Below are 18,971 nucleotides of genomic sequence, written 5' to 3'. Positions count from 1 at the left end.
ACCAGGTCATGCTGGAGGATGTTGCAGGCAGCAGAACGTTCTCCACGGCGTCTCCAGACTCTGTCACGTCTGTCACGTGCTCAGTGTGAACCTGCTCATCTGTGAAGAGCACAGGGCGCCAGTGGCGAATTTGCCAATCTTGGTGTTCTCTGGCAAATGCCAAAAGTCCTGCACGGTGTTGGGCTGTACGCACAACCCCCACCTGTGGACGTCGTGCCCTCATACCACCCTCATGGAGTCTGTTTCTGACCGTTTGAGCAGACACATGCACATTTGTGGCCTGCTGGAGGTCATTTTGCAGGGCTCTGGCAGTGCTTCTCCTGCTCCTCCTTGCACAAAGGCGAAGGTAGCGGTCCTGCTGCTGGGTTGTTGCCCTCCTACGGCCTCCTCCACGTCTCCTGATGTACTGGCCTGTCTCCTGGTAGCGCCTCCATGCTCTGGACACTACGCTGACAGACACAGCAAACCTTCTTGCCACAGCTCGCATTGATGTGCCATTCTGGATGAGCTGCGCTACCTGAGCCACTTGTGTGGGTTGTAGACTCCGTCTCATGCTACCACTAGAGTGAAAGCACCGCCAGCATTCAGAAGTGACCAAAACATCAGCCAGGAAGCATAGGAACTGAGAAGTGGTCTGTGGTCCCCACCTGCAGAACCACTCCTTTATTGGGGGTGTCTTGCTAATTGCCTATAATTTCCACCTGTTGTCTATTCCATTTGCACAACAGCATGTGAAATTTATTGTCAATCAGTGTTGCTTCCTAAGTGGACAGTTTGATTTCACAGAAGTGTGATTGACTTGGAGTTACATTGTGTTGTTTAAGTGTTCCCTTTATTTTTTTGAGCAGTGTATATTTAATCCAAAGATGTTGATGTGCAGTATAGAATCAGAAAACGTGAACTAGTGACAAAGGATCTCAAGGCTTGTTTACTGACAGACAAGTCAACAGCGTTTGTTCGTTTTTGGGCTCTGTCTACTGTTGGTGATTTCAGCTCTGGCATGTGGTCATTTTGGATCAGGGTGACAGGTAGTTTAGAGCAGTGGTTTTGATCTGAAAATATGTTATTGGATTATGTAAAACCAGTCAAACATTAGAAAAGGATATTTGTCCAGAAAAGTTTGAAAAGGCTGTTTAATACTTCCACAGGAGCAGTATGTCATATATATAAAGGTAGTATGCCCTACCTTCAAACAAGTGAATATTATTATTCAACTAATGGCAGCTGCCTACATTTCTTTCTCAGCTGTGCTGTGTTGGTTGCACAAAAAAAAATCTGAATGCAAGTTTGCTTTATGGAGTTTAGAAAATCAATGGGTTCAAAGCAAGCGCACATGTTCACAGCTCCTGAAACCACAAATGGATTACCGATCATCTTTTCCCTTTTGTATTTTTGTTGTTGTTGCATTTACCGGCTGTAAATGTGGTGCATTCTATATTTTCTGTTGCTTCATAGGAACTGGCTTTGAGCAGGATGAGGGGAAAGGCGGGATTCGATCAAAGACAGCCATGACGATTCCCCCATAAATGGATTTTGTATGTATTAGTTTAGGAGTCTGGAACCCGACAAAACAATACAGATAAAAATACCATGGTGCAGTCTTTGAACCCGCTGTGATGACAGTGTTTATGGATTACTTTCTGTTCCAGGGCTGCGTCTGTCTCGTCTTCAGGTTGTAGATGCCATCTCTCTTCCAATGCTGTTCTGTTCTCACATTGTCAAATCGCACATCTACAAACTGTTTGTCATCTACAAACAGTTATTTTGAGATCCCAACATCTTTCTCAGACTGAAAAAAAAAAATCAACTGAGAGAATTTGAGTGTCCCTTATGTAAATGAGATTTACTTTCCTCATTTCTTCTCAGTAGATGAATTGATGTACGTACAGATCTGAAGTATGATTGAGTCATTATGTTTTACCAGTTAGTGCATTTTCATTATTATAGTTCCTGATGTAGTGCTACACCGTAGTGGTGTGTGTTCTCAAGCTATATATGTGACTGAGGAAGTTTCCCTTTTCTTCCATAAAAGCAATGAACCTCACCTTCATTGAACAATGGCCATTTACATGGCATTTCTGTCTGTAAAGTTTAAAATAGAACACTTACGTACAAGAAACTATAGCTAAAAAGCTGTGCGTTCATCTAAATGCCAGCCATTTAGTTAAGGCAGCAGATTAATGGCTGTAATTATCTGGGAGGCTTTAAAGAGCCAAGCCCTACTCAGGTAATCGTTTCCATGTAGATGAAATAGGATGGACATAAACAGTTTTAGGGAAGGATACTGACCATTTGTGGGTTGTTTCTGTGCAAGGAGTTAACAAAACTTTCACAAAGTGATCAGTGGCACTGACATTCGTATTGCATTCTCACTGTCTAGAAGATTTTTCTTCTTAGCAGCAGGTACGTGTTTACAATACATTGAGAGTGGTGCTGAGATGTCAATTAGCCAGCCAGACAATGTCAGACCAGATTCAGACAAACAGGTCCCCAGACATCAAAGGAGAATAGTGTTCTACTTTTAAGGAGAGAACAGAACTAAGTTGTCATGATTTCCTGATTAGGGAGATGGTGATCTGCTCTGGCCCTGTCAGAATAACCAAACGATATGGCTTCATAAAAGGCTGTGAATGTTCTCTGCTGTTTCTCAACACGGGGGGGTGGTATGTGCTTAGTCCCCTCCTGTTCGCCCACGAATGTGTGGCCACGCACAACTCCAACACACCACCATTAAGTTTGCCAACGACACAACGGTGGTAGGCCTGATCACCGACAATGATGAGATAGCCTATAGGGAGGTGGCAGTGTGGTGCCAGGACAACAACCTCTCCCTCAATGTGAGCAAGACAAATAAGCTGAACGTGGACTACAGGAAAAGGAGGGCCGGTCATGCCCCCATTTACATCAACGGGGCTATAGTGGAGCAGGTCGAGAGCTTCAAGTTCCTTTGTGTCCACATCACTAAGGACCTGTCAATGAGAAAGATGGTGCCAATAGACATGGCAGCTCTGCTTCTAGCACCTAAGCAATTTCGCAGTGTTTTTTATTGTTTTCTTATTTCTTACATTATTAGCCTAGAATGTTTTTTGTGTGTTAGTACATACAACCGGAAATAACTTTTGGATATTAGAGCGGCTGTAACTCACCAGCATTCTGACCAGAAATACAACTTTCCCAAATTAGAACCTTTGTTGCCCCCAAGGCAATTGAACTTATCCCAGATGCTGCTCCAAGATGCCAAAGGTGAGGAAGAGGTATTCGGAGTGGACTTTTAGTCCAACTCAGGAGCTGTGCACACCATCCACCGCTTCCGTGTATATTACTCGCTAATGTTCAGTTCCTGGACAATAAAGTAGACAAGCACAGGGTGAGGATCTCCTTACAGAGAGACATCATGGACTGTAACATACTCTGTTTCACGAAATCATGGCTCTCTCCAGATATACTGTCCCCGTCCAGACAACCAGCTGGGTTCTCAGTACATTGCGCAGACAGGAATAAAGAACTCGCCAGGAAGAAGAAAGGCGGAGGTGTATGTCTCATGATTAACTACTCATGGTGTGATTGTGATAATGTACAGGAACTCAAGTCCTTTTGTTCACCCGACCTAGAATACCTCGCAATCAAATGCTGACTGTATTACCTCCAAAGAGAATTCTCTTTGGTTTAGGGTTTATCTCAATTAGTCGATTGTTTGGTCAATAGTGTCACGCCCTGACCTTAGAGAGACGTTTTATTTCTCTACTTGGTTAGGTCAGGGTGTGATGTGGGGTGGGCATTCTATGTTGTCTATTTCTTTGTTTTTGTCCGAGTATGGTTCCTAATCAGAGGCAGCTGTCTATTGTTGTCTTTGATTGGGAATCATACTTAGGCAGCCCTTTTCCCACCTGTGATTGTGGGATCTTGTTTTTGTGTAGCTGCCTGTGAGCAGCCCAGAACGTCAAGTTTCGTTTTTCTCCTGTTTTGTTGTTTAGTGAGTTTCATCTTCATTAAAAGATGTGGAATTCCATGCACGCTGCGCCTTGGTTTATTTATGATCAGGAGTTTGAAGATAGTGAACGTGACAAATAGGCTGTTGGTCAACCGAGATTTTCTTTAGTCAAGCACTAGCAAATATATATACTGAAGTATTTGGACACCCCTTCAAATTAGTGGATTAATCTATTTCAGCCACACCTGTTGCTGACAGGTGTATAAAATCAAGCACACAGCCATGCAATCTCCATAGACAAACACTGACAGTAGATTGCCCCATATTGAAGAGCTCAGTGACTTTCAACGTGGCAATGTCATAGGACGTCACCTTTCCAACAAGTCAGTTTGTAAAATGTATGCCCCGCTATAGCTGCCCTGATCAACTGTAAGTGCTGTTATTGTAGAGTGGAACAGCTCAGCAACAACAGCTCAGCCGCGAAGTGGTAGGCCACACAAATTCTAGGAACAATTAGGAGGCCCGCGTCTTGTGACCGTAGCGTACGTGTAGGTATGTACGGCAGGACCAAATCGGAAAGATAGGTAGGAGCAAGCCCATGTAATGCTTTGTAGGTTAGCAGTAAAACCTTGAAATCAGCCCTTGACCTAACAGGAAGCCAGTGTAGGGAGGCTAGCACTGGAGTAATATGATCCAATTTTTTGATTCTAGTCAGGATTCTAGCAGCCGTATTTAGCACTAACTGAAGTTTATTTAGTGCTTTATCCGGGTAGCCGGAAAGTAGAGCATTGCAGTAGTCCAACCAAGAAGTAACAAAGGCATGGATTAATTTTTCTGCGTCATTTTTGGACAGAAAGTTTCTGATTTTTGCAATGTTACGTAGATGGAAAAAAGCTGTCCTTGAAACAGTCTTGATATGTTCTTCAAAAGAGAGATCAGGGTCCAGAGTAACGCCGAGGTCCTTCACAGTTTTATTTGAGACGACTGTACAACCATCCAGATTAATTGTCAGATTCAACAGAAGATCTCTTTGTTTCTTGGGACCTAGAACAAGCATCTCTGTTTTGTCCGAGTTTAAGAGTAGAAAGTTTGCAGCCATCCACTTCCTTATGTCTGAGACACAGGCTTCTAGCGAGGGCAATTTTGGGGCTTCACCATGTTTCATTGAAATGTACAGCTGTGTGTCATCCGCATAGCAGTGAAATTTAACATTATGTTTTCGAATGACATCCCCAAGAGGTAAAATATATAGTGAAAACAATAGTGGTCCTAAAACGGAACCTTGAGGAACACCGAAATTTACAGTTGATTTGTCAGAGGACAAACCATTCACAGAGACAAACTGATATCTTTTCGATAGATAAGACCTAAACCAGGCCAGAACTTGTCCATGTAGACCAATTTGGGTTTCCAATCTCTCCAAAAGAATGTGCTGATCGATGGTATCCAAAGCAGCACTAAGATCTAGGAGCACGAGGACAGACGCAGAACCTCGGTCTGACGTCATTAAAAGGTCATTTACCACCTTCACAAGTGCAGTCTCAGTGCTATGATGGGGTCTAAAACCAGACTGATGCGTTTCGTGTACATTGTTTGTCTTCAGGAAGGTAGTGAGTTGCTGCGCAACAGCTTTTTCAAATTTTTTTGAGAGGAATGGAAGATTCAATATAGGCCGATTTTTAGTTTTTTTATAATTTCTGGGTCAAGATTTGGCTTTTTCAAGAGAGGCTTTATTACTGCCACTTTTAGTGAGTTTGGTACACATCCGGTGGATAGAGAGACGTTTATTATGTTCAACATAGGAGGGCCAAGCACAGAAAGCAGCTCTTTCAGTAGTTTAGTTGGAATAGGGTCCAGTATGCAGCTTGAAGGTTTAGAGGCCATGATTATTTTCATCATTGTGTCAAGAGATATAGTACTAAAGCACTTTAGTGTCTCCCTTGATCCTAGGTCCTGGCAGGGTTGTGCAGACTCAGGACAACGGAGCTTTGGAGGAATACGCAGATTTAAAGAGGAGTCCGTAATTTGCTTTCTAATTATCATGATCTTTTCCTCAAAGAAGTTCATAAATTCATCACTGCTGAAGTGAGAGCCATTCTCTCTTGGGGAATGCTGCTTTTTAGTTAACTTTGCGACAGTATCAAAAATAAATTTCGGATTGTTCTTATTTTCCTCAATTAAGTTGGAAAAATAGGATGATCGAGCAGCAGTGAGGGCTCTTCGATACTGCACGGTACTGTCTTTCCAAGCTAGTCGGAAGACTTCCAGTTTGGTGTGGCGCCATTTCCGTTCCAATTTTCTGGAAGCTTGCTTCAGAGCTCGTGTATTTTCTGTATACCAGGGAGCTAGTTTCTTATGACAAATGTTTTTAGTTTTTAGGGGTGCAACTGCATCTAGGGTATTGCGCAAGGTTAAATTGAGTTCCTCGGTTAGGTGGTTAACTGATTTTTGTCCTCTGACGTCCTTGGGTAGGCAGAGGGAGTCTGGAAGGGCATCAAGGAATCTTTGGGTTATCTGAGAGTTTATAGCATGACTTTTAATGCTTCTTGGTTTGGGTCTGAGCAGATTATTTGTTGCGATTGCGAACGTAATAAAATGGTGGTCCGATAGTCCAGGGTTATGAGGAAAAACATTAAGATCCACAACATTTATTCCATGGGACAAAACTAGGTCAGAGTATGACTGTGGCAGTGAGTAGGTCCAGAGACATGTTGGACAAAACCCACTGAGTCGATGATGGCTCCGAAAGCCTTTTGGAGTGGGTCTGTGGACTTTTCCATGTGAATATTAAAGTCACCAAAAATTTGAATATTATCTGCGATGACTACAAGGTCCGATAGGAATTCAGGGAACTCAGTGAGGAACGCTGCATGTGGCCCAGGAGGCCTGTAAACAGTAGCTATAAAAAGTGATTGAGTAGGCTGCATAGATTTCATGACTAGAAGCTCAAAAGACGAAAACGTCGTTGTTGTTTTTTTTGGGGTAAATTTAAATTTCCTGTCATAAATGTTAGCAACACCTCCGCCTTTGCGGGATGCGCGGGGGATATGGTCACTAGTGTAACCAGGGGGTGAGGCCTCATTTAACACAGTAAATTCATCAGGCTTAAGCCATGTTTCAGTCAGGCCAATCACATCAAGATTATGATCAGTGATTAGTTCATTGACTATAACTGCGTTTGAAGTGAGGGACCTAACATTAAGTAGCCCTATTTTGAGATGTGAGGTATCACAATCTCTTTCAATAATGGCAGGGATGGAGGAGGTCTTTATACTAGTGAAATTGCTAAAGTGAACACCGCCATCTTTAATTTTGCCCAACCTAGATCGAGGCACAGACACGGTCTCAATGGGAATAGCTGAGCTGACTACACTGACTGTGCTAGTGGCAGACTCCACTAAGCTGGCAGACTGGCTAACAGCCTGCTGCCTGGCCTGCACCCTATTTCATTGTGGAGCTAGGGGAGTTAGAGCCCTGTCTATGTTCGTAGATAAGATGAGAGCACCCCTCCAGCTAGGATGGAGTCTGTCACTCCTCAACAGGCCAGGCTTGGTCCTGTTTGTGGGTGAGTCCCAGAAAGAGGGCCAATTATCTACAAATTCTATCTTTTGGGAGGGGCAGAAAACAGTTTTCATCCAGCGATTGAGTTGTGAGACTCTGCTGTAGAGCTCATCACTCCCCCTAACTGGGAGGGGGCCAGAGACAATTAATCGATGCCGACACATCTTTCTAGCTGATTTACACGCTGAAGCTATGTTGCGCTTGGTGACCTCTGACTGTTTCATCCTAACATCGTTGGTGCCGACGTGGATAACAATATCTCTATACTCTCTACACTCGCCAGTTTTAGCTTTAGCCAGCACCGTCTTTAGATTAGCCTTAACGTCGGTAGCCCTGCCCCCTGGTAAACAGTGTATGATCGCTGGATGATTTGTTTTCAGTCTAATACTGCGGGTAATGGAGTCGCCAATGACTAGGGTTTTCAATTTGTCAGAGCTAATGGTGAGAGGCTTCGGCGTCTCAAACCCCACAACGGGAGGAGCAGAGACCAGAGAAGTTTCGGCCTCCAACTCCGACTCGCTTAATGGGGAGTACCGGTTGAAAGTTTCTGTCGGCTGAATAAGCGACACCGGTTGAGCATTCCTACAGCGTTTCCCTCCAGAAGCCATGAGAAAATTGTCCGGCTGCGGGGACCGTGCGAGGGGGTTTATACTAACGTTACTATCTGTACTTACTGGTGCCACAGACGCTGTTTCATCCTTTCCTACACTGAAATTACCCTTGCCTAACGATTGCGTCTGAAGCTGGGCTTGCAGCACAGCTATCCTCGCCGTAAGGCGATCGTTCTCCTGTATATTATAAGTACAACAACTGCAATTAGAAGGCATCATGTTAATGTTACTTAGCTTCGGCTGTTTGAAGTCCTGACGAAGCATGTCCAGATAAAACCTCCGGGGTGAAAAAGTTGAATGAAAAAAGTTGAGTGAGGGAAAAACAAAAAATATACGGTAATGAAAAAGTAAAATCCGTGAAGTAGTCAAGTAGCAAAGTAAGATCGGCAACAAAACGCACAGCAGCACGTAAACAAGTCTGCAAGTTGTAAGTTGCCTCTAAGGAGGCTGAAAAGATTTGGCATGGGACCTCAGATTCTCAAAGTTCTACAGCTGCACCATTGAGAACATACTGACTGGTTGCATCACCAGAATGGCAACTGCTCGGCATCAGACCGCAAGGCGCTACAAAGGGTAGTGCATACGGCCCAGTACATCACTGGGGCCGAGCTTCCTGCCGTCCAGGACCTCAATACCAGGCAGTGTCAGACTCCAGCCACCCAAGACATAGACTGTTGACTGTTCTCTCTGCTACCGCATGGCATGGGGTACCGTAGCGCCAAGTCTGGGACCAAAAAACTCCTTAACAGCTTCTATCCCCCTAACTGTTGAAAAGTTAATCAGATGGCTACCCAGACTATTTACATTGACCCCATTATTTTATTCTTATTTATTCAAATGTTTTGCACTGACTCTATTGTACAGGCTCAATGTACACTCACTGGAGGCATATACATATGGACACACACACACATGCATATTGATGCTATATGCACACATGCATACATTCACATTCCTTCACATTCTTGACATATTCTACTGCTACTCTCTGTTTATTATCTATGCATATTTACCCCTACCTACAGTACATGTACATTTTACCTCAATTATCTTGACTAACCCATACCCCTGCATATTGACTGGTTACTGGTACCCCTTGTATATAGCCTCGTTATTTTATTGTTACCATTTTTCCTTTAGTTTATTTCTTACTTTTTTTAAACTGCATCATTGCTTAATTAAGGGCTCATAAGTAAGCATTTTGGGGTAAGGTCTACCTACACCTGTTGTATTCGGCTCATGTGACAAATCAAATTTGATTTGTTATATTTGATAATGCCAGCCAGGTCCAATGTCTCAGGTTTTGAATGAGAAGTTCATCTGAGAAAGGTTGGCTGGCAGACCTGCTTCTGGATCCGTTTGTGAAGTTTTTACTGTTTTTTTTACACAAGGTGTATTTGTTACATTCCAAAGCTCGAAGATGTTAAATAAGGAATAAGCAGCTGTTTTCGACCCCAAATGCCACAGCTTGCTGTAGAACATCTCTGACATGACTTATATTGCCCTCATCAAGCTCATTAGAAGAGTGTGAGCAGTGGTGGAAAAAGTACCCCATTTTCATACTTGGAAAAAGTAAATGTGATTGCTAAAATATACTTAAGTATCAAAAGTAAAAGTATAAATTATTGCTAATTCCTAATATTAAGCAAACAAGACAGCACAGTTGTCTTGTTTATGGACAGCCAGGGGCACACTCCAACACTCAGACATAATTTACAAACAAAGCATTTGTGTTTAGTGAGTCTGCCAGATCAGACGCAGTAGGGATGACCAAGGATTTTCTCTTGATAAGTGTGTGAATTGGACAAGTTTCCTGTCCTGCTAACCATTCAAAATGTAACAAGTACTTTTGGGTGTCAGGGAAAATGTATGGAGGAAAAAGTACATTTTCTTTAGGAATGTAGTGAAGTAAAAGATGTCCAAAATATAAATAGTAAAGTACAGATGCCCCAAAAAATGACTTATGTAGTACTTTAAAGTATTTTTACTTAAATACTTAACACCACTGAGTGTGAGACGCACACAGATCTCTCTTTCTCTATCCCCTGTCTGGATACGAGGGTCCTCCTATGCATAAGGAGTTTAGAAGACCCTTATCTTACTGTACATTAGAATGATGCAGAGGGGGAGTGGGGATGATGATGTTAGTCATCCCTGTGGCTCAGTTGGTAGAGCATGGTGTTTGCAACGCCAGCATGGTGTGAGCAACGCCAGGGTTGTGGGTTTGATTCCCATGGGGGCCAGTACAACAAAAAAAAAATGCATGAAATGAAAATGAAATGTATGTATTCACTACTGTAAGTCGCTCTGGATAAGAGCGTCTGCTAAATTACTAAAATGTAAACATTTAAAAAAATGTTGACAGTATCTTAGCCAAAGATCCATGGAATGTTAGGCCTGACCATAAGCACAGCTCAGATGCATCAGACAGGCAAAACATAATTATTTTATAGGTTAATGTGGCTTGTGTGCTTAATAGCTCTGCTTTCAAACCAGTTAATTATTCAGTCGATGGGGTTGGGGCGGGCAAAGGATATGAGGGGGAACAAAAGGCGAACAGCAGAGGGGCTAATGACTTCGGGCCGATAAACCGGGGGGAGAGTTTGCGGGATTCCACCCGGAGGGGCAGATCCCGGGTGGACAGCCATACCTTCTGCCCTAGCCAATGCCGGGGTCCGGTGGCGATCTGCTTGTCATCCATACCTGGAGGTGGTCTTGAGGAGGGCCGACCGGGCTCTCCTCCAGGTACGACGACAGCGGCAGATAAACATCTGTGCAGAAGGTATGCCGACCTCATCTTCTTGCTCAGGGAAGAGCGAGGGCTGATACCCCAGGGAACACTCAAAAGGTGACAGGCCCGTGGCAGAGCAGGGAATGGTGTATTCGACCCACACAAGCTGCTGGCTCCAGGTGGTGTGGTTGGCGGAGACCAGGCAGCGCAGAGTAGTCTCTAGGTCCTTGTTGGCTCGCTCCGACTGGCTGTTGGACTGGGGGTGGAACCCGGAGGACATGCTGGCCAACGACCCAATGAAAGTGCAGAACGCCTTCCAGATGGGGGAAGACCCGTGACAAAGTCCAAGGAGATGTGAGACCAGGGACAATGAGGGACAGGCAGAGGTTGGAGGAGACCAGCCGGAGCTTGCCGAGGAGTCTTGTTCTGTGCACAAACTGTGCAAGCGGCGACGAATGCGGACAGGTCAGGGACCATGGTAGGCCACCAAAAGCGTTGTCACACAAAAGCCAGGGTCCGACAGAACCCGGGTGGCAGGCCAACCTGGAGGTGTGGGCCCGATCCAGGACCGCGGACGGCGTCAGAAACAAACATCCGGTTATCAGGCCCCCCCCCCCGGTGTTCGGCTGGGAAATCTGCGCCTCACGGACATGCTTTCCTATTTCCCAGCTGAGTGCCGTTGCCAGGCACGAAGTGGGATGGATGGTCTTGGGTTCCAAGGTAGTAGTCATGGGACTATAGCGGCGTGACAGCGCATCCGGCTTGACAAGGCCGGGATCCAAGAAGTTGAACCGTGTGAACAGCAGGGCCCATCTAGCTTGCCTGAAATTGAGGCGCTTGGCGGTGCGGAGATACTCCAGGTTCTTGTGGTCGGTCCACACGATGAACCGATGTTCTGCCCCCCCAACCAGTGCCTCCATTCTGCCAACACCATCATCACCGCGAGAAGCTCACGATTCCCCACATCGTAGTTCTTCTCCGTGGCGTTGAGGCGATGGGAGAAGGCGCAGGGATGTAGCTTGAGGTCCAGGGCAGAACGCTGGGACAGGACAGCCCCCACTCCGACATCCAAAGCATCGGCCTCCACCACGAACTGACGGGATGGGTTAGGATGAACCATGATGGGAGCTGTGGTGAAGCGATTTTTGAGGTCCTGAACACCCGGTCAGCAGCTGGAGACCATGTGAACGGAACCTCGGGCGAGGTGAGTGCAGACGGGGGAAGCCAGGGTGCTGTTACCCCGGATAAAGTGGCGATAGAAGTTGGCGAACCCCAGGAAACGTTGCAGCTGCACCCTGGAAGTAGGCTGGGGCCAATCCACCCCCGTTTTCACTCCCTGCAGTGATGATGTAACCCAGAAAAGGGATTGTGGAGCAATGGAACTCACACTTCTCAGCTTTTACAAACAGCTGGTTCTCTAGGAGGCGTTGGAGAACCTGTCGGACGTGGAGCACATGTTGTTGGGTGGAGCGGGAGAAGACAAGCATATCATTGAGGTAGACAAAGACGAACCGGTTCAACATGTAGCGGAGAACATCATTAACCAGAGCCTGGAACACAGCAGGGGCGTTGGTAAGGCCAAATGGCATGACCAGATACTCGTAGTGACCGCTGGCCGTGTTGAAGGCGGTCTTCCACTCGTCCCCTTCCCGTATCCGCACCAGGTGGTAGGCGTTCTGTAGATCCAGCTTGGAAAGCACGGTGGCCCCCTGGAGCGGCTCGAAGGCCGAGGAGATGAGGGGTAGCGGTTCTTCACCCTTATGTCATTGAGACCCCGATAATCAATGCACAGGCGCAGTCTTGTCCTTCTCCACAAAGAAGAACCCTGTGCCTGCGGGAGAAGAAGAAGGACTGATTAATCCTGCAGCTAGGGAGTCCCCAATGTAGGTCTCCATCGCCTTGGTCTCTGGTCCCGACAGAGTACAGTCGTACCCGGGCGGAGTAGTGCTAGGGAGAAGGTCAATCCTGCAGTCATATGGTCGGTGCGGCGGAAGCGAAGTGGCGCGGGCCTTGTTGAACACCTCCCGGAGGTCCTGGTACTACGCGGGAATGGCGGAGAGGTCCGGGGTAACTTCCGAGCCCCCAGGAAGACGTCCCGGGGCAGGTTGTGCTGACTTCAGGCAATGGGCGTGGCAGAATGGGCTCCAGCCCATGATGGCACCAGTAGACTAGTTAATGAGGGGATTGTGTCGCTGGAGCCAGGAGAATCCCAATACCATGGGAAACTGAGGAGACTTAATGAGCAGAACTGGAATGCTGTAGCGAAGGCGAGCGCCCTCCTGGACATCAGCGTGAGAAGGTATGCTATCTTAGAGTGGTCCAAGGGGAAGGAGGAGGGCTGAAGCTCAAAGATGTGGGCACACTGAGCTAGAAATGCCCGACAGCTCCCCGGCTCTCCATTGAAGCGTTCCTGGGAGGTAAGCGGGGCTCGCGGAAAGGCGGTGTCGTGTCTCTAGTATGGTTAAATGAGATGACATGCTATTTTCAAATCGATTACCTAATGTTTAATTGATTACGTGATTGAATTAAACCATGCAACAATTAAACCATTAATAACCTGGGGCACCACGGAAGCATTAGTTTATATAGAGCGGCTATCTCCCGAATCAGATCTTAAAGATCTGAAGATCTTTTATATCAGTAGCAGTCAATCATTAATTATTGTTAACCTTCTATCAGTCTCATCTGAACGTCGTAAAATTCTTGGTTATCTGCACGAACCCTAGCATAAATTATGAATCAGCGACATACAAATTGGCTTAATCATTTATTTACTAACTAACTAAATAACCACAGAAATACATAACAATCAAGCAGTAGATATTGGTTACTAACAATGATGGAAAAAGTCCCTAGTGGGCTAAGCTGATATGACGGCTTGGTAGACAAAGGGAAGGGAGTGTGGACTGAGAAAGAGCAGGAAAGACCACATGGATTCATTACACACAGTCTATAATTATATTAATTGAAATGCTAATCCTTTGCCCATGAACGGCCGCACGTTTGAAAGTAAATTGCAATTCATATTTACAACCACATGTCGTTGTTGTCTTCGCTGTTGGAATCCGGTCCGTCTGCTGGAGAGTTCATCAGAGTCACTCTGGTTGCGTTTCCCCAAAGATTAAAATCTTTCGTGTTGTTAGAATGGTACTTCAGAGTACCATTCAGGAATGTTCTCATAGAATAGATGTTTCGGCGGTTGTCTGTATTCTCGTCCTAGGTTTACGTGATTTCTAGCTACAGACTAGTAATTCATATCTAAGATTTGCTCTTATTCTGTAGGGATCGATAGTCTCAGATTTTAACCATTTCCAGCCGTGTAGCCAATGCTCCATGTGGTATGGTCTTGTCCTTTGGTAGAGTTGTAGTTTAAACCACTTCACACACCAGCGTCACCCGGCATGTTTTGGTTTCAGAAATTCAACCATTTGCAACCTCAGCTCACACTGGGGTTTGCTTAGTCTGATGTGAATTTCATCAGGAGTGGGTTTTATGCATTTCAGTAGAAAAGGGCGGTCCATGGTGCCAACGTAATGCCTATGCTCATGTGGGCTTGGCCACTGACTAGTTAATCTTTACATGAAAATCCATACTCATTTAGAAGGATAATAGCACATTACATCTTTTCACAAATAGTTTTATGTTTAATCACATACATTTCACAATATTTAGATGTAAACCTGACAGCTGGGAAATGTACACTTTAAGAGATACAGTTATGTGTGTTTCCTGTCCTTCATGAGATCACCACATGAAACACACTCCCCATAAGGGACAGTGAAGTGTCCAGACTATTCCCACATTCTCAAAAGTAGCAATATTGTTTAATTCTCCCATTTTTGGGGATTAGGAGTTTGGCCAAGTCTCTGTTCTGGGAGACTCCCTCAATACTGCATGGTAGTTTCTACCCGGTATTAACGACCTGAGGTAATAATCCTGGGTTAGGAGAGTGAGGTGGGGGGGGGCATGATCTACACTCAGAAAGGCGCTGCTAACAGCCGAGTTACTGAGGGGCTGTGAGGTTACCTTCGTAGTAGGCTGCCTCTTGAGCCAACCCACAGAATTGCTCCAGCAAGATGTCCAACGCCTTGTCATGGCGTTCGGGCCAAGGCCACGTAGCAATTCCTCGTGCCTATCAATGGTGGCTCCTTGGGAGGAGATGGCGTTGCGCAGCTGGTCCGAGTCTGCTGGGTCAGTCATGGACAGGTTGTACTATCACGTTTCAGGTAAAACTGAGATGCAGACAACATCGAAGTAACAACAGTTTATTAATCAAACAGGGGCAGACAAAAAGCAGGTCAAGGGCAGGCAGAGGTTGGTAATCCAGATAGGTGGGGCCAAAGGTACAGGATGGCAGGCAGGGTCAGGGCAGGCAGAATGGTCAACACTGGGAAAACTAGGAAACAGGAACATATCGAGAGACCGGAGCAGAGGGGAAAACACTGGTAGGCTTGACAAAACAAAACAAACTGGCAACAGACAAACAGAGAACACAAGATGGGCAACACCTGGAGGGGTGTGGAGACAATCACAAGGACAGATGAAACAGATCAGGGTGACATCACCTCCTTTTCTGTTTAACCCTTTAACTGTCTCTTCTTGAAAAAAAATATATATTTACAGTACCAGACAAAAGTTTGGACACACCTACTCATTGCAGGGTTTTCTTTATTTTTACTATTAGTGAAGACATCAAAACTATGAAATAACACACATGGAATCATGTAGTAACCAAAAAAGTGTTAAACAAATCAAAATATATTTGAGATTTGAGATTCTTCAAAGTAGCCACCCTTTGCCTTGATGACACCTTTGCACACTTGGCATTCTCTCAACCAGCTTCATGAGGTAGTCACCTGCCATGCATTTCAATTAACAGGTGTGTGGAATTTCTTTCCTTAATGCGTTTGAGCCAATCAGTTGTGTTGTGTCAAGGTAGGGGTGGTATACAGAAGATGGCCCTATTTGGTAAAAGAACAAGTCCATATTATGTCAAGAACAGTTCAAATAAGTACTGAGATATGACAGTCCATTATTACTTTAAGACATGAAGGTCAGTGAATAAGGAACATTTTCAAGAACTTTGAAAGTTTCTTCAAGTGCAGTCACAAAAACCATCAAGCGCTATGATGAAACTGGCTCACATGAGGACCACCACGTGAAAGGAAGACCCAGAGTTACCTCTGCTGCAGAGGATAAGTTCATTAGAGATACGAGCCTCAGAAATTGCAGCCCAAATAAATGCTTCACAGAGTTCAAGTAACAGACTCATCTCAACATCAACTGTTCAGAGGAGACTGTGTGAATGAGGCCTTCATGGTTGAATTGCTACAAAGAAACCACTACTAAAGGACACCAATAATAAGAAAAGACTTGCTTGGGCCAAGAAACACGAGCAATGGACATTAGACCGGTGGAAACCTGTCATTTGGTCTGATGTGTCTAAATTTTAGATTTTTGGTTCCAACTGCTGTGTCTTTCTAAGACGCAGAGTAGGTGAGCGGATGATCTTTGCATGTGTGGTTCCCACTGTGAAGCATGGAGGAGGAGGTGTGATGGTTTGGGGGTGCTTTGCTGATTATGCTGTCAGTGAATTATTTAGAATTCAAGGCACACTTAACCAGCATGGCTACCATAGCATTCTGTAGCGACATGCCATCCCATCTGGTTTGTACTTATTCCCAATATCATTTGTTTTAAAACAGGACAATGACCCAACACACCTCCAGGCTGTGTAAGGGCTATTTGACCAAGAATGAGAGTAATGGAGTGTTGCGTCAGATGACCTGGCCTCCGCAATCACCCGACCTCAACCCAATTGAGATGGTTTGGGATGAGTTGGACCACAGAGTGAAGGAAAAGCAGCCAACAGGTGCTCTGCATATATGGGAACTCTTTCAATACTGTTGGAAATGCATTCCAGGTGAAGCTGGTTGAGAGAATGCCAATAGTGTGCAACGCTGTCATCAAGGCAAAGGGTGGCTACTTTGAAGAATCTAAAGTATACTACATGATTCCATGTGTTATTTTATAGTTTTGATGTCTTCACTGTTATTCTACAATGGAGAAAATAGTAAAATAAAGAAAGTAGGTGTATCCAAACTTTTGACTGGTACTGTATATATTTCCCCGTAAAATCCTACAACTTCCAATTGTCTTTTTTCTCAGATTTAATGTTTATATTAGAAAGGACAGCGCTCTACCAGGGATGGGGGCCCATGTTGACTCCAATGCTTCCCACAGTTGTGTCAAGTTGGCTGGATGTCCTTTGGGTGGTGGACAATTTTTGATACACACAGGAAACTGTTGAGCGTGAAAGACCCAGCAGCGTTGCAGTTCTTGAACACACTCAAACCGGTGCACTTGGCACCTACCACCATACCTCGTTCAAAGGCATTTAAATCTTTTTTGTCTTGCCCTCAGAATGGCACACATTCCCAATCCATGTCTCAATTATTTCAAGGCTTAAAAATCCTTTTTTAACCTTTCTCTTCCCCTTCATTTTCCTTGATTTTCAGTGGATTTAAGTAGTGACATCATTAAGGGATCATAGCTTTCACCTGGATTCACCTGGTCAGTCTATGTAATGGAAATGTGTTCCTAATGTTTTGTACACTCAGTGAATAGTGCAATGTCCCCTAAAACAGTTTTCTTACATTTTGAAATGATCCAGGCTTTTCCAACGTGTTTCACACATGTTCAGACTACCTTTTGAGATAATTAATTAAGTACCATTTTTGTATTAATATTATTTGCATTATTTTATAGGCGACATTTAGTCTGAATATGGATGAATTGACCTCAAGGGGCATGAAATGCAGTTTAACCAATTTATGTTGGTTTAACCAATTTATGTTGGTGTGTTGTCAACAATTCAATATTTTCTTCACCAATATAAGTATTTGTATTCATTTTTTTTCTTCATACTTTATAGTACCTTATATTGACTTATGAACCGTGTGGTTGAGCACATTTTTTGTCTTTTTACATGTTAACTATTTATTTACATATTCCTACTCTTCAAGGTCTCTACTAATTGTTATGGTGCAATATTTATCGCTCACCAACTGAGTTGCTTTCTTTTATTCCATATCTTTGGTGACTGTTTTTTAGTTTTCGTACTAAGAAACAGTGCAGTTCAGTGCCTCAACACTGAACTGCAGGAACCCAAAAGGAAACAAAATTATGTAAATTAATGCAGGAGGGCTGGGGGAGTTGACCAATCAAGTTAAAGTGAAGAATTTTTTTCATATCCACTTGTAAATCCACTGTCAAAACATACTCTACCAGCAAAATGATTATCATTTAATTTGTTTATTTCATTTTGCTTTACAGTAGTTATCTTGATGATGTGTCTTTTTAAGCCTAGACTTAAGAGGACAATGCTTGTATAAAATGGCAAACACATCAGGAACAATAATTGCACAGAGTAATTTCACATTAAACCTATCATACCTTAATTCTTTTCCCTTCTTGCATCACAGTTCCTCACTCCCATTGAACATTTCATTCTATGATTACCTCATAAATCCCCATAACTGATCTGCCATAAAAGTATATTTCTTTGTCTGAAACAGCCTCAGCCAAAATCACTCGGACTCAGCACAATGACAACAATATTTTCCCCTTTTAAGTGACCCAAAAGAACAACTCAGCAATATGTTGTTTTAATTTTTTTGTACAATGTAACCACCAGGCATCAAAGAAAGGCTGTTTTTGTTTTACACTTTGAGGCAATTACGTTTAAACAGATTCTCAGACAATGAAACTATGGACCATTCTGAACTGGTTGAATCTCTCTTCAATAACACTAGTCTCTTTTTATTTCTCTTTGTTCTTTCCCAGAGCCATCCAGCTAAACCCCATCTATTTCCGCCACCATCTGCGCCAGGCCATGGTGTATCGACTGCTGGGGAACCCATGTGCCGCGGCGAGGTAAGAGTTAGTGGTAAATGCTAGGGTGTGAGGAGGGGGTCCTCCACAGGAAATGAAGATAGATTAACTTTGGCTAAAGCGCCAAGTCATTTACAGAGGGAGGATGAACACATGTCCAGTCAGCGGGTTGTAACATCGGCTCGCCGACTGTTGGATCCGTCTTTTCCAGGAAAAATATGTTCATGGAGACACATAAATACTA

At 44.3% G+C, this 18,971-nt stretch overlaps 1 protein-coding gene across 2 annotated transcripts in view; it reads left to right on the top strand.

The window, feature by feature from the left end:
* Positions 1 to 18,971, top strand: part of LOC115158414 (spermatogenesis-associated protein 16-like) — a 66,233-nt gene that overhangs the window by 8,898 nt on the left and 38,364 nt on the right. For both annotated transcript variants that reach the window (XM_029707329.1, XM_029707328.1), the window contains exon 4: positions 18,680 to 18,769. In XM_029707329.1, coding sequence (XP_029563189.1) covers positions 18,680 to 18,769 — 90 coding nt within the window. The remainder of the gene's footprint in view (positions 1 to 18,679; positions 18,770 to 18,971) is intronic.

Source organism: Salmo trutta, chromosome 22 (genome assembly GCF_901001165.1).
Source record: "Salmo trutta chromosome 22, fSalTru1.1, whole genome shotgun sequence".
NCBI lineage: Eukaryota > Metazoa > Chordata > Actinopteri > Salmoniformes > Salmonidae > Salmo > Salmo trutta.
Note: the sequence above shows the minus strand (reverse complement) of the source record. Positions and strands in the feature narration are given on the sequence as shown.